Below are 17,031 nucleotides of genomic sequence, written 5' to 3' on the forward strand. Positions count from 1 at the left end.
AAATATATTTTGAGCTATGTAACAAATGTCTGAAAAAAATTTTTCCATTTGGAGTGATGACTGAAATTTTCAGGGTTGATGTTTATATACAGTCATTACTGCTTTATTTACTTCATTTATTTCATTTTTATTACAATAAACATATTTCTCTTTAAAGGGACAGATTCATTGTTACTGATCTATCTGGTCATAGAAAGCATTCCAGTACTGGAGACCTTTTAAGCATTGAACTTCAGCAGGTGGGCTTGATGTAACTCAGCTTTAATTTTTTAAAAAATAGAATGGCAGTTGAAAGCTATGGTTGGAAGCTAAGTATACTTGTTTTCCTCTCTTGTGGTAGGCCAAGAGTAACTCATTACTTCTACAGAGGGAAGCAAATGCTCTAGCCATGCAACAGAAGTGGAATTCCCTGGATGAAGGCCGTCACCTTACCTTAAATCTTCTAAGTAAGGAAATTGAACTGAGAAATGGAGAGGTAAAGATACTGAACCCCTAGCTCCATGCTTAATGTGTTTGCTTTCTGCTGGTGCATGTCCATTTATACCATTAATTAGTACATTTTGATGTGCCTTTTTCTGATGGATGATTGATTACTTTTTAAATTTTCAGTGGCACAATAGTTGTTTTGTTTTGTTTTTTGAGACAGGGTCTTGCTATGTAGTTCAGAGTGGCCTTAAGCTCACTATATAGTCCAGGCTAGCCTCACACTCATTGAGATCCTCCTGCCTGGCTTCCCAAGTGCTGGGATTACAGACATGTGCCACTATGCCTGGCTTACAGTAGCATAATAATATAGTCTCAGGATTTCTAACTAATTCTTTAGTTAAATCTTTGAGATTCTTGTTTTAATTTAAAAGGGAAGCCCGAAGTTCTGCAAATACAAAATCAATTTTTTTCTTATTTACAGAGTGATTATACAGAAGATGCAGCAGATACTAAGCCTGATAGAGATATCGAGTTAGAGCTTTCAGCACTTGATACTGATGAACCTGATGGACAAAGCGAACAAATTGAAGTAAGTCCCACAATTAGATAAGTAGGAGGCTTTGTTCCATTGAAAAGTAAATGGTATAAAATACTTTCATACTCAAAGATGAACGTTGTATTCTTTTAGGAGATCTTGGACATACAACTTGGTATTAGTGCTCAAAACGACCAGTTGCTGAATGGAACCACAGTGGAAAATGGGCATCCAGTTCAACAACATCAGAAAGAGCCAGTAAAACAAAAGAGACAGAGTTTAGGTGAAGACCATGTGATTCTGTGAGTGTTAGACAGAAAATTCATAACCAGTGGGAATAGGGCATGAATATTTAAGTATTAGATTCATTTTTTACTTTATTCTGTGAGACGAAAAGCCTTTTGTACTAGGGCAGTGATTTAGCCAGTAAAAATCCCCAGGGCTTTTTGCATGCTAAGCAAGCACTCTACCTTTAAGCTACATCCCATCTCTTTTTTAAATTTTATTTTGGGACAGGATCTTGCTGAGTTGCCCAGATTTAGCTTGAATTTATGATCCTCAGCCTCTCAGGTAGATGAGATTAGAAGCATGTACCACCATGCCTGGTTTACAAAGTAGTACATTTTAATAACCCAAAACTTGCTTTTGATTGGGATAAAAGTTAGTATGTACTTTATTTTAGGTTATTTATTTTATTTATTTATTTAATTATTTTTTTTGCTGTGTAGTGCAGGATGGGCTTGAACTCACTATTTTGCTCTGGCTGGCTTCAAACTTGCAGCAATCCTCCTGCCTCAGCTTCCTGAGTGCTGGGATTACAGGTGTGAGTCACCAGACCCGGGAGTATGTACATTAGAACCAGGTTATACTTCAATTTGGCCAAACCTAGACTACACAAAACAGAATTAAAACCTAGGTTAATTGTTTTTTCTTTTAAAAATCATACTGAAGGGCAAGGGATGTAGCTCAGTAGCACCACTGCTGCTTGGCAAGCGCAAGGTCTTGAGTTCGATCCCCAGTATGGAAAAAAAAAATCATACTAAGATTTTCTTGGCTATACTATTGGAGTTTTTTATAATTACCAGCAAAAATCATAGGCTTAATCTCTCTTTTTTTTGGTACTGGGGATTGAACTCAGGACCTTGCACTTGCAAGGCAGGCACAGCACCACTGAGCTAAATCCCTGGCCCTGGGCTTAATCGTGAACTTGATAATTTGATTGGTCCTAAACTAGCGAATATTTTAATTTTTTATTGTAATGTTTAAAAATGGGACTTTTTTTTACTGTCAGTACTTTTTACTGATAAAAATGACATGCTTTTGCTTGGGACTCAAAGTTTGATATAGTTTTCATTAAGCATGTGTGGTCACTCTTCAGTTTTCACTAAAAACTGATCTGTTTTCTCTGTTATTTGTTTTCTCTCAGGGAGGAGCAAAAACCAATTCTGCCGGTAACTTCTTGCTTTAGTCAGTCACTCCCTGTGTCTGCGAGCGAAGCAAGTTGTCTTCCCATCACCACATCTGTCAGTGTTGGCAACCTCATTTTGAAAACTCATGTTATGTCTGAAGATAAAAACGACTTTTTAAAACCTGTTGCAAATGGGAAGATGGTTAACAGCTGAAAGGAGGTTCATCTTTCAAATTTGTGACCACACCATGGAAGCATTTACACTAGCTTTTTATATATATAATATATATTATATAATGTATATTTTTTTTAAAAAAAAATATTACTGGGGGCATCCATTTCCTGTGGACTCTTTGATACTTTAAGCCCTCCTGCATTAGCATTATGAAAAAAAATTTTACTTTAATAGGGTAACATGTTCACTTTCCAGAAGTGATTGGAATTTGGACATCATTTAACTTAAGCTTCAAGCAGCTTTTTATGAGTTTGTAGCAATCTGGTGCAGTAACTGAGCCATTTCCTATTTTAAATGGCTTCTATAGAAAATTAACAACTCAGTTATTAAACTAGCAGGATCCTACAATGATACATCTAGTGAAAGTAGACTTAATTAACTTATTTATTTCTATTTTATGTTTCACTGAGAGAAATTTCCATCTCATTCCAGCTGCTTTATTTATCTTTTTCATGGGACTTTGCATGGATTTTTTTCCTTTTTTTTAATTTTGAAGAGTGGAGTTAGACCTTCTTACCATAGAATTTTACAGGGTTATATACTAGCTTTCTTTACTGCATTATATGTAGGAGTGTGGTGCAGTGCTTTTATCTGTAGCATTTATGGTTTTTTTTAATTTTCCATTTTTCAAGAATAGTTTCTGCTTTGTTAATATTTATACACAGGCTACTTGTTGAAGTAATTAATTAAAAATATAACCAAGTGCCTAAGTCTTTCAGCTGATGTACTAGATATTAAATTCTCCTAAGTTATGCAGAATCGTTTTTACAATTTTGATAAATTATGCACTAATGTAATGCCAGTTTTTTAAAATGCAGATTTAAGCCTGTACATTATAGAATCTGATGACTTGGCAAAAGAATCAGGTGCTTTCAGCTTTCTTGAGAAAACCCTGTATGTAGCGTTTGCACTGACTAACAGGATGGTATTGCTGGGTTTTTAATTTAAACTAATTAATTTGGATGTTCATTGCATTATCTTGGTTAAATATTGTTTGTTGTTACTTCATGTTGGGGTTTAATTTTCCTTGTTTTCTGACTTGTAGGTTGATAAGACTATGAACCATGTAATAGTAGAACATTGGCTAACATTTGCTCATATTTAAAAACATGAATAGTCCCTGCCCTGCCATAATGTGACTGTAATTGTTTTGGCTTGGCATCTAAAAGTATGCAGTATGTTCTACCAGCCATGCCCCAGATTTGTGGGAGATATATTGTTAAAACCTAAATTTCAGTCAACGTTTGATAACAAAAGCTGGGCATTTTTTCCTGGTGACCTTCTCTATAGTTTGTCTTTTTGTTTTTCTTCCATTTCTTTAGGATTAGTTTGACTTTTATTATTTTTTTTAATTAACTTCTGTGAAGTTGTTTACTCTGAAAATTGTACTGGAATATTTTAAGCCAAGCAGATCTTTCACCAGGTGTACTGTATGTAAGGGCTTTTCCTGCTAGCAAGATGTTTAAACAGGATCATGTTATTGGTCGTCTGAGCTATTTAGTTATTTTACAAAACCACAGCATTGTATCAGATAAGATTTTGATAAAAGTTTTGTGCACATTTCCAGGGGCGGGAGGGTTGACATTTCCCTGAAATTTCTTCATCAGAATGAGTAAATACTGGTGTTTGATACCTGTCTTAATGAACATGCTCATAAGGTGACTGATAAGTTGTAAATATACCTGAGAAACAAAGGGGTAGTTTTGATATTCTGGTGTCAGTATGGAAGATCTTACACATTAATTTAATACTCAAATGTATGAAGATGTTTGTTTGTAGCTTAACAGCACAGTAGCCTTGACTTAGTTTCCTTTGGTCAGTACTGTACCTTTTTCCATGGCCAGTGCTCCTCATACGTACAAAGACATTTTATTTATTTCACTCTGTAACCTGAAGTGAATAGGAACAAGAGTTTTAAACCATGTTACATTAACTTATTTCTGACATAAATTAGCCTAAGATATTACAGGAACATGATTGTTATATAATTTATATCAGAACCTTTCTATAAATATGTGCTTATTACATTTTGAATGCTTCCAATGTACTTTATTTGCTGTTTGTAATTCCAAAAAGGATATGCAAACAAGTCTGTCTATTTCATGGATATTTAATAGTGAGATCTTCCATGTTGAAGGTAATGTATTTTTTTTTTAAGATTTTAAAATTGCTATTTTGTTACAAAATAGAGACCTATTAACAGTTCGAGAGCTCCTTATGTGCCCTCAGGGAAAGAACCCTCTGTGCAACAGAACTACACAAAACATCTTCAGCACGTTCTGAGGGTGAATATATACTACATAAATTGATCTTGTGTATTTAACCTTATCTTTTTAATTTTAAAATTGAAATTTTGAAACTTGGTTGTGCTCTGCTGGAGAGGGTTGGGATAAACTGCTTAGGTGTTTGCCTACTTGTCCAGTAAATTACATTTGCATCAGTGTATATACCTGCCAACCTTATTGATATGTCTTTGAATATTTATATTAAAATTATGCTTGTCTTGCAGCAGGTGATCCCATAAAATAGTAACTCCCTATTTTTTTTTTTTTTTGGTACTGGGGTTCAAACTCGTGTCCTTGCGCTTGCACAGCAGGTGGCGAAACCACTGAGCTAAATCCCCAGCCCATAACTCCCTATTCTTAAAATCTCACTCTTTTTTCCACTAACAACATAGGAATTGATTCTGTGTTGACACTATTCTGTATTGCATCCTCTCTATGTGGTGGCCACCTTCTGTCTGTCATAGTGGGTTTAATGTGAAATAAAGCCATTGGTTCTCTGCCCCTTTAGAAGAAAGCAGTTCATCTGATCCTTCTTCAAAGGTGGTACCTACTGATGTCTTTGAGGTAAATCAGACCTTGAGAACTGCTTCTTAACATTGGGGCAGTTAGTTGTCAGTTGACCCTTTCACCAACACGTTGTGATGTAAACATTTAAAATAAAGGCTACCTAGCCAGAGGAGAGGAAATTTTTAATGTTAGTAATGAAACTGTATAGGTTGCCAGAAATCTAATCAGGAAAAAGCAGCCTGAGGTCTGGAAAGCAGGAAAGGGTTTTTTTTTTGCTTTTTGTTTTTTCCAATTTTTAAGTCTCATCCCTAAGACCATCTGCCTCACTCAGATGCTGTGGATGTAGCATCAGTAGTTTTCTTTTGTGATCTCATTTCATTTTATGAATTCTGAAAAAGATACATATGTCTTCTAGTTGATACATGAACAGGTGAGATTCCTTTGCCTTTGCTGATGTGGCTTACTTTCAGTGCCATATGATGAACTGGTATCATACGTGAAAAGTTGTGCATTGTAATTTTCAAGAGAAGGTAGTCATTTGACCAGTGGCTTTGATTTCCCCAACCCCCACCCCGTAGCTATTTGCTTTATAAGGGAATAGTAAATGAAACCTCTCATTCTAGGACTGAAATTTCCATTTGTATAGATCTAGTTACTTTTACCCAAATTTCAAGTTGATGCTACATATGTAAAGCTCATCCCAATTTTATATACCACCTTGAGAAAATTACAAAAGGCACAGTGATTTGTAGGAATTTTTAATGGGATCACTTAGACATTAGAAAAAATTGTTTTAAAAGCCATCTACCTTTAGCATTTTAGATACTAAAGCCCATTTTGTCTTATTAATGGGTAGGGTTTGTAACAGATTTATGTGATTTCAACTTTGAATCTGAGTATTTCTTCTGTAGCTTCTTTGAGTCCTTTTCTGAGTCGACTGTTACCAGTATCGGCAACTAATCATTAAAGGGAAAAGTTAAATTGCAACTGTGTATTAGTTTCCTGGAAGAACTTTTCTTATGTTTAATGAATGAAGAGTGTTGATGGGATCACTTACTGTAACTCCTTCTTCATAAGGACCCTTTCTGCAAGCAGAACACAAATGAACATGCTCTAGGAGTATACTGTTTTCTGGATAAATTGAAAAAGTTTCCTAGTACCTCCTTGGTACTAGCGGTTTCTTTGTATCTCTTTGCTGGCAAGGGAATACAAGGAGTCAAGACCACAGATCAGAAAACCCCACATTTGAGTGGAGACTTATTTTTACTCTAAGAGCAGTTATTCCCCCAAGTCCAAAATGGCAGTTTTTTTTTTTAATGTAAAATTTAAAAAATATTCCCAAACCAGTGGAAAACAGACACTGGCTGCACTTAGTACTGCCAAAAGCCAAGGTCATTTGCACATATTCCATCAACCTGTGAAGAATTAGGCCTCACTCTGTAACCCAAGGCATGGAAGTGCATGCATCCTCTTAGCTGGGCAAACGGTTATACTGTAGTTGTGATACAACACATGTGGCTTTTATTTGTACTGCACAAATCCACTGTACAGCCACTTGGGAGTATCGTGGTTAGCCTGCAGCAACTGCTGTCTGCATTTATACTGTTTATTGCATATTCTTTTCCCTGGAAGTGAAAGAGAAATGTTCTTCTTGTTGCATTGATTACACTTTATAAATTTGCTTAACTGGAAAGTTTGGGAAAAGAGGCCTGTTTGTCAATTGTACAACCGATTGTGAAGCTCTAGTGTGAATATTTTTACGTCTGTATTAGACATTTTCTTTGCAAATCTATTGTTCGATTGAAATGTAAATGAAATTAAAGATGGTGTACACCCATCATGTAAAAAGCAGGCACCATCTCTAAGATGGATTTAATGCTCATTTTTAAGGCATATACTCAGCTTCTATTTAAAACTATAATTTAAAATAATTCTGTACAATGAAATGGGGAATATATATGGGAATAAATTCTATTCCATTTATTTCAATTTGAATTTCCAAATTGTAATATTTCCCTTTGTGCTATAGGAATAGGATTAAATGGGGGAAGGCTAGGACTTATAAGGCCTGTATATGGGGGGAGGGCAGAGATGGAACAATGAGGGTTGTGATGATAGTGAATAGCAAAGAGTGAATTCTGTGTGTTTTTGCTGTAGCACTGAAGTGAAGAGATATTAGCTTTGGCTGTTCACAAAATAGAGCATCATGATTTTCAGTGTTTGAGAGAAAATTGATGGAAAGAGTTTGCAGTACTTGACATGTATTTGCATGCACAAAATAAAATTATTTGTCCACCTTAAAAGTTGTTTAGTGTCAATGTTAAGTTTATGGTATTTATTACTTGTATTAATTTTCTTTTTTTTTTTTTTTTTTTTTCTTTTTGGTACTGGGGATCGAACTTGGGACTTTGTGCTTGCAAGGCAGGCAGGGGAACCACTGAGCTAAATCCCCCGCCCACATGTCTTAATTTTCTTGGGTTTGCTTTGGTTTGGTTGGGGGGCAGGGTGTGGGGTTTTGGCTTAACAGAGCTACCAGGATACACTCACATTATCACCTGCCTCATCCATGTACCATTGGGAATGATCTGAAATAAATGAATAGACACAAGGAAATTAAAATATTCCTTAATTCTATCTATTACTTCATTCAGTAGAGAATGCTTTCTAAGTGAAAGATTAAAAACGTAGATAAAACTGAGTTTACAGTCTAGGGGTAGAAAATACAGCAGATACAGAAATAAATAAAACTGTGTTACAGAGGTATGAAGACAGTTCTGTGGACCTCAGAATATGAACAGAGTATGGCCTGAGTGAATCTAGATACCGTTTTCACTGGGCCTTGTGCAGTTTTATTTGTACACTGCACTGATGTATTTTAAGCCCCTGTCCTGATCATAAAGGTTAAAGGTCTATGAAACACAAGCCCTTTCTCCAGAAGCTCATAGTGTAGAGAATGGGAAAGACTAAATTAAATAGTTCAGAGATGTATATGAAAACTCCAGAAGGGAAATTATGAAGCTGGTGGTAGTTGTGAGGCAGAGGAAGTGCTTCTCTATAAGATGACTTTTGACTAAATTTTGTAGGCAAATAACATTTCCTCAAGCAGAGATAAGTGAAGTATTTCAGGCACCTATTGTATGTTCACAGCTACCCATTCAATCTTAACCATCCTTCACTACGGAGGTGCAGCCCCTATTTAATATTTGAAATATTATGTAACCTGCCAAGACTTCAGAAGCAGAAGACAGTGGAGTCAGAATTCTGATTCAGGTCTGCCTCTTTCTGCCTTCCAAAGATGTGGCGATGGTGGTTGGATCTTGTTTTAGCTTAAGTGTTATAATGGAGGGAGTGTTTAAATGAGCAATAAAACAAGTAGCTATCTCTTAGAACACTATATATTCCAGACACAGGTCTGAGTTTGGTTAAGTGTATTATAATGTAGAACTATATTGTCACCATTCACAGACAAATCTGAGTCAGAGACCTAGAGAATTTGTCCAAGGTCACTGAATGCAATACTATGGAAGTTAGATAATTTGAACAGTTTGGGATTTTAGAAAGATCACTGGCAATGTGAAAGGTGAAACGAGTTAAACTAACAGGTAGGTCCACTCAGCTGTGAATGTTAAGTATTGACAGAATGGCCAAGCAGAAATGAGGAAAATTTCTGGGCCAGGGATTTAGCTCACTGGTTCTGGCACCTGCCTTGCAAGCGCAAGGTCCCGAGTTTGATCCCCCGTACCAAAAAAAAGGAAAAAAATGACCTTGAAAAGGGGGACAATTGACTGGATTTATTGTATAGACAGTATATTAGATATCTACATATGTTAGAGGATTAAAATTGGCTTAAAATCACAGGCCCCCTGCTGAGAACAGACCACTTATTGTCAAATATAATCTTGTATAAACCTTGGAGTGAATTGGGATCAGAAAGAAAAACCATGAATAGGTGATTCTAGCAGAGGCAAAGAAACAAAATAAAATACCCAGTGAGATTTTGTTTCATAGTTAATACCTATTGAAATAGTTATGCACTTTAACAGAATCTTAAATATCCATAGGATAACTGCACGCCTAGATCTCTCATTTTCTTCAGGTCTTTCACAATTCAACCTCTGAATCAGATAGAAAATAATAAGGGGTACAATTTAAAATAGATATTTAAGCCCAAGAGACTGGAGATCAACTAAAATATTTTTTGAACTTTATATTTTTAAATAATGACAAATGCACAGGAAGTAGCAAAAAGTAGAGGCGCCAGGCACCATGGCATACACCTGTAATCTAGCAGTTGGGGCTAAGGCCAAACAGTTGCTAGTTGGAGGTCAACCTGGGCTACAAAACAAAACTCTTGTCTCAAAAGTACAGAGAGGACCATGTACCTACCCTTCATAGTTTCTCTGATAGTAGCATTTTTAATATCAAAACCAGGAAACAATTATTTGGACAATCCACAGACCTAATTCAAATCTTACCAGAATCACATCCAGTCACTTTGTGCTCACGCTCATGCACTTTGTGTGTGAGTATTTCTATATATTTTTCTCACACATAGGCTTGTGGAACAACCATTACTATCAATGTAACAGAACTGTTCCCTCTCAGTGATCCCTTATTATGTCTCTCTATATTTAAATCTCTTTTCCTTCCTTAACCCCATACTCTGATTCCTAAACCCTGGCAACCATTAGTAAATTCTCCATCTCTGTAGTTTTGTCATTTTGAGAATGTTACACAGATATTTCTCATTTAACGACTGAGTTACATTCTTGCGACTGGGTTGTTTAATTGGTCGCTAAAGGAATTGTGTATACTAGTATGTACAATATTCAAAACAAATGGTCAAAGGAAACTCTAACTTCATGACTTTGTTTCTATATGCAGAACCCTTACATGCAGTCTGTAATGTATAACAATATAAAACTGCAGTACTCTACTGTACAATTAGCAAAAATTATAGTATTATAAAAACAAAGTATATTGTACAAAAAGACATTGAGCCGGGTGTTGTGGCACATGCCTGTAATCCCAGCACTCAAGAGGCTGAGGCAGGAGGATCACCATGAGTTCAAGGCCAGCCTGAACTACAGATCAAGACCTTGTCTCAAAAAAATAAAAAGACATTGAGGCTTTGTAAAAAAGATGTACAGAACTCTACAAAAAAAGACAAGTTTTAAGTCTAAAGGTCATTAAATGAATATCTGTATAAATGAAGTTATACTATATGTAACCTATATGTAACTTCTTGACTCAACACAGTTCCCCTCTTTGACTCGACACAATACCTTTAAGACCCTTCTAAATTGTTGAATTTGTTAATAGTTTTGTTCCTTTATATTGCTGAGTAGTAATCAATAGTATGGCTATACCATGGTTTAACCATTCTTCCACTAAAAAGCATTTGGCTGTTCCAAATAAAGCTGCCGTGAACATTTGTATGCATGTTTTTGTGTGGCCATAGTTTTTATTTTTGAAGTATTTTTTAGCAAATAAATTGGTATATTGTGTGTACTTTTCTGGGGGTACCGGGGATCGAACTTGGGACCTTGCGCTTGCAAGGCAGGCGGCGAAACCACTGAGCTAAATCCCCGGCCCCATTGTGTGTACTTTTGAAAAATTATACTAGAAGGTCTTAACTTAGAAATGGACCAATGTCTTTTAAAAATGAAAAGGAAATTTGAAATAACCCTTGTATTATTGTTACATAAATTACTCTCAAAAGTCGAGTGGCTTAACACATTGGTTATTATCTCAGAGTTTCTGTAGTCAGGAATCTAGATGTGACTCAAGAGTCTTCTGTTTCAGGGTCATGTGGGCTGCACTGCAGTCCTCTCCTGGCTCTCCTGGGAAGGATCTGCTTCCAAGCTTACTCCCATGGTTATTGGCAGGATTCTGTTTCTTATGAGGGTTGGAATGAGGACTTTGGTTTTTCTTGGGTTATTGGCTAGAGGCTGCTGTCAGTTCCTTGCCACATGATCCTCTCCATAGGGCATCTCACAATATGAGATTGGAAGAGAAAGCTGGCAAAAAGTCACAGCCTCCTATATCCTAATTTTGGAAGCAACGTGTCATCACTTGTAATATTCTAATCCTTAGAAGCTAGTCACTAACTCAAGTCCACACTTGAAGGAGATTACACAAGGGCATAAGTCCCAGGAGGCAGGGGTCTCTGAAAGCTATATCCATTTGTGCCCAGTCTGGAGGAGATAAGCCTACATAGTAGGTTATATGGGGAAAAGTTTAATATACAGAATTTAAACTCTATTTTGTTGGGTTTTTTGAGACAGGGTCTCACTCTAATTCAGGCTGGCCTTGAACTCACTATGTTGCTCAGGCTGGCCTTGAACTTGCAGCAATCCTGCCTCTTAAGTGCTAGGATTACCAGGCATGGGCCACCATGCCCAGGTTACAATTGAAACTAATAGGTGAGTAACTATAAGGTAAAAGGAAATTCCATATACCACCTATAGCTCAGGGAGAGTACAAAAAGAAGGGCAAACTTGGAAGAAAACCCCACATAGGGCTTCTCATTTCATTGGAGGTGTAGTTCAGGCTATTGGAAGGCAGCTATGCTCACCACTATACCACCAACGCTAGTTCAGGCTATTGGACAGAAGAGATTTGCTAGTTACTCAGGGCTGAAACTCATTGCTGGCTGCAAGTGAGGTGTACATCTTGCAGAAGGAATAAGTACCAGTGTAGACAGGAGGAATCTGGAATCTGGTGAGGGGAAGGAAGCCTTCAGGGCACCAATTTCTGTGTTGAGGGAACCATCAAAAATTATTGCTAGGGCAGACAAAGGTTACAGTGTCACCAAGGGACCACATGTGCTTGATGCACCGTGGAGAAGCACTCCACTGGATGTTCTTATATCTCCATCACTGAAGCTATAGGAAACAGCATGGAACCCTTGCTCCAATGCCCTCTATTAAGAAAAGTCTTCATTGTACTCACCACAAAGGAGAGATGTTTTAGTGAATTCTATTATTGCAGAGCTTAAAGAATGAATTGGGAGCTGAAAGGCTATAGATTAATCATCAGCACTAGAGCCATTTTAGAAGCTGCGTATCATTGCCCTGTATCTACTAAAGGAATTGAATTCATTATGAAAAGCCTTCCTCCAAAGAAAATACCAGGCCTAAATGGTTTCACAGGTGAATTCTATTAAACATTTAACCTTCCAGGTCACCCCACACATTAAACATTTAATTCTACTAAACATTTAAGCCAAGTTTATGAAAGCTCTTTCAGAAAGAAGAGGAGGGAAACGTCCAACTAGTTTTTCTAGACCAACAATACCTGATACCAAAGCCAGTGACATTACCAAAACAAAGACATAAACCAAAAAAAAAAACAACAAAAAACAACCCACATTCAGATTAATATCCCTCATGAATGTAAAATGAGAAAAAGAAGGAAAAACTGGAAACAGGGCTTTTGTAAATAAGGGGAAGAGGGGTTTAAGGGAGGGGAGGAAATGAGGAAAAAAGGAATAAAAATACATCATGTAAAGGTACAAATTTCCTGAGATGAATGTGATCATTAGGTAAATCTAAATTGTACCAATAAAATTAAAAATGAAAAAAATCCCTGAGTGTGGATGCAAAAATTCTTGAGATCTTGTATATGTAAGAATTTTAATACAATATATAAACATACACACACATAATACATCAATTTCAGATAGTTTATTTCAGGATGGCAAGGTTGGTTGAGAATTTGAAAAATCCATGTAACTGATCACATTAATAGAACAAAGTTTATATTCTGTTATAAATTCTCTTAAAATTTAAATGAGCACCATTCTGGCTGGCTTACAGAGATTAAAAATCTATACATAAGAAAAATTCAAATATCCTTACATTTTAAGTATATAGGCAAAAGAAAAATATTGTTAAACCAAAGTTATTGTTACTAATGGTATAAAAACAAGTTTCCGATTTTTTCAGATTCTTCAATCAAAATGTTTAAGTGAAATTGATTTGCTGCTTTAAGACAATCCAACATCTAAAAATTTCAATTAAAGCCTACACTAAAGATGCTTAGTGTACTTTCCTCATTGTTGGGAGAAAATACTGGACACCCACAACTTCAAGGAGGAGAGAATTATTTTGGCTCACAGATTGTAGAGGTTTATGTCCATGGTCACCTGGCTCCAAGACAGCTGGGCATGGCAGAAGGCATGGCAGAAGAGAGCTGCTCACAGCATGGTAGTCAGGAAGCAGAGAGTTTAGGGAGGAGCCAGGAAGAAAAACGTAACCTTTCAGGTCACACACACAGTGCCCTGCCTCTTCTGACCAGGCCCCCCCTCCTAACAGCAATCAGCTATAATTAGGGGGATATCTAGATATAAACCATAACGTTACACCCTGGCCCCCCAAAGACTCATGTATATCACCTTATGCAAAATGCACTTATTCCATCTCTAAGAGTCCCCAAAGTCTTAATGGTTTCATCATCGCTGAAAAGTCCAAGTCTAAATTCTCTGAGACTCAAGCAGACTCTTAGCTGTGAGACCCTATAAAAATCAAAAAGTTAAACACTGGTGACATATGACATAAGATAAACATTCCCATTCCAAAAGGGAGGAATAGGAGAATAGAAATCAGTGGGACCAAAATAATAGTGAAACTCAGCAGGGGGATTATTAAATTCTGTAGTTCCATGTCCAGCACCAAGGACAAGTTGTAGTAATGTGAACTCCAAAGGACTTTGGCAACCCTGCCCCATGGCACTGCCTGTCCTTGTAGCCTTCATAGCTTCTCTTTTGGGCTGGCTTGTGGCCTTCCTCAGAGGTGCCACATTCCTGGCTTCTCCAAATTCCTGGGATCTTGACTGTACTTTTGTTTCACTCTCACACCTTCATGTACTACCTTTTCAGGGGCATGCTGCCTGGCCTCCCAGGTCTTCTTCTGAAATCTAGGTGGAAGCCTCCCTGACCACACAATTTGTGCATTCTACAAGCCTATAAAACCAGTAGCACGTGGATAATGTCAAGATCTGCCACCTCCTTGAGCAATAGCTTGCCCCCCTTCACTCATGGCTATAGAGGCCTCCAAGTACCCGGCTGGCTGAGTACTATGAACTAAATCCCAGAGAATAAATTCTCTAGACAGCTGTTCTCAAACATGGTACCCTGGAGCTCTCTTCTCAAAGCAGTCTTTCACTTTTGCAATTTGGAGCCTGAGATGGCTGGGTCCTTGCTGGATCCTCACATGCCCCCAAGCCATTTTCCCTTTTTGTCCTGCTGTAAATTACAGGACTCCTTTTTAATGCTAATCTTTTCAGGAGTCAAGCTCTCTTCTGTTCCATCTTTATGAAAAATTTCTATCTGGCAAAACGGAAAACTTGTTAAATTGACTTTTGCTGTTTCTCTCAGTAGAGCTTACTAAAAGTAGCAAGTTATAACCATGCTGCAGCCTGAAGGTTGGGCTGCCTTGAAATTTCACCCATCAAATTAGTAAGTCTGCCACTCTTATTCTCAGTCTCCTGTAACATCTCAGGAATGCACAAAATGTAGACTAATTTTCTGCCAGAGAATAACACATATGGCCTGGAGTCCAACTGTCTTTTTTTTTTTGGTACCGAGGATCAAACTCAGGTCCTTGCACTTGCACAGCAGGCGGTGAAACCACTGAGCCAAATCCCCTGCCCAAGGAGTCCAACTGTCAATGGAGTCCTTGTTCCCAACTTAAACCTTCTGAGCCTGGCCTTTACCAGCTGCCTTTATGTCAGGATTCTGGTCTTCTGAACTCTGACCAGAATCTCCCATCAAGCTTGGCTCACAGCACTAGTGGGCTTCTCTAGCCAGCATCTCCCGACCTTTCCAAACTCCTGTGAACCATTTTCAAAGGCATCTAAACCATATGATTAAGTACAATCACAGCAATGACCAGAGTTCTGTGGTACCAAAATCTGTCTTTGTTACTTTACTCATTACTGGGACTAAATATCTGACACCCACAATTTAAAGGAGAGATTTATTTTGGCTCACAGTTTGTAGAGGGTTCAGTCTATAGTCAGCAAGCTCCACGGCGGGGCAATATAGCAGAGAGGGATGACAGAAGAGACCTGCTCATGGCATGACACACAGGAAGCAGAAAGAGAGCCAAGGGAGGAGCCAAGAAGGGAAATATAACTTCCAGGTTATATTTACAGTGACCAGTCTCTTCCTACCAGGCCCCACCTCCTAAGAGCAATCAGCTGTAATATCCCTATAATTCAATCACCTTCCAAAGGTCCTGCCAATGATCACATGAGGCTTTGGGGGATATCTAGATATCACTTTAACATTTTATTACAACAACTGAACATATACATACACAAACACTCCAAAAAATAAAAAAAGAAAAGGAAGGAAGAAGGGAAGGAGACAGAGACAAGAGACTAGCCAAATGGGCAGACCAGTTATCTTTAACTGTCCTTATTCTTCTTAGTGTTATTCAAAAGTATTTCTAGACCTTTAACATAGTCATGCATCACTTAAAAGGCAGGATATGTTCTGAAAGACACATATGTAAGGGATTTCATCATACAAATATCATAAAGTGTACTTAGCGAAGCTAAGAGGACACAATGTCACTAGGCAATGTAATTTGATGGGACTACAGTTGTATTAAGCAGTAGGTACATCATTGACCCAAAATGTCATTACGTGTAGAATGACTGTATTATATAACAAAAATGATTACGAGACAAAGACAATATTTTTTTCTAAATCTATAAAATTATTGGTGGAAAAATTTTACACAACATACATCGAAGACTGAATCTTGTTTTATCTTTAATTATCGTAATTTAAAAAATAAGAGAACAAATCTTGGAATGAATGCTTTAATGCATTTAAGCATTTAAATATGATTTTTCACTTAGGCATTTCAAAATTTTCAATATATTTAATAACAGATTAAGAGTTTCCCTATGTGAGGGCGGAGTCACGTGTCAGCCAAAGATGGCTGCACCCTGCAGAGTGGACTAAAAGTTGCAGTAAACCTCTCGACGACGTGGTGGAGGAAGAACGCGGGAGGCGAGTCTAAGGCTCAAGATGGAAAATCATAAATCTGTTGATACCATCAAGGAAAACCTAACTGGTATCATAGCCAGAAAAATTAACCAACTTCCAGAAACAGACAGGAGTCTACTTGAACATGGGTCAATATATATTGGACTTAATGCTGCTTTCTGTGGTCTGATAGCAAACAGTCTTTATCGGCGCACCTTGCACGTGACAAAGGCTCGCATAGCTGCTGGCGTACCAATGGTGGTGATCCCATTTTTGTTAGCAAATGCCACTTATACAAGTTTTGTAAGTTTACCTCTGAGTACAGGTGATTTGAATTGTGAAACATGTACCATGACACGGGCTGGACTGATTGGTTTAGTTTTTGGTGGTTTGTACCCTTCTTTCTTGGCTATACCTGTGAATGGTGCCCTAGCAGCCAGGTATCAATCAGCCCTGCTGCCAGAGAAAGGAAACATCTTAACATACTGGATTAGAATATCCAAGCCTATCTTTAGAAAGATGTTATTTCCCTTTTTACTTCAGACTGTATTTACAGCATACCTTGGGTCTAGACAATATAAACTACTTATAACAGCTCTTCAGTTACCCAAACTGGGCCTAGAAATTCACTGA

The 17,031-nt window shown here is 37.4% G+C and overlaps 1 protein-coding gene and 1 pseudogene across 5 annotated transcripts in view; both read left to right on the top strand.

Moving 5' to 3' along the window:
* The window catches only part of Rc3h2 (ring finger and CCCH-type domains 2), a 49,371-nt gene extending 41,672 nt beyond the window's left edge, over positions 1-7,699 (top strand). For 4 of the 5 annotated variants that reach the window (XM_087182793.1, XM_087182797.1, XM_087182795.1 and 1 more), the window contains 5 exons: positions 158-239; positions 341-475; positions 908-1,015; positions 1,115-1,263; positions 2,388-7,699. In XM_087182793.1, coding sequence (XP_087038919.1) covers positions 158-239; positions 341-475; positions 908-1,015; positions 1,115-1,263; positions 2,388-2,583 — 670 coding nt within the window. In that variant the 3' untranslated portion in view covers positions 2,584-7,699. The remainder of the gene's footprint in view (positions 1-157; positions 240-340; positions 476-907; positions 1,016-1,114; positions 1,264-2,387) is intronic. The other variant, XM_087182798.1, reaches the window with a different exon arrangement.
* An 8,702-nt stretch (positions 7,700-16,401) lies between these two features.
* Positions 16,402-17,031, top strand: LOC101696734 (transmembrane protein 126A pseudogene; annotated as a pseudogene).

This window comes from Heterocephalus glaber, unplaced genomic scaffold, assembly GCF_053883595.1.
Source record: "Heterocephalus glaber isolate CG9 unplaced genomic scaffold, H.glaber_assembly_v1.0 deba00001479, whole genome shotgun sequence".
NCBI lineage: Eukaryota > Metazoa > Chordata > Mammalia > Rodentia > Bathyergidae > Heterocephalus > Heterocephalus glaber.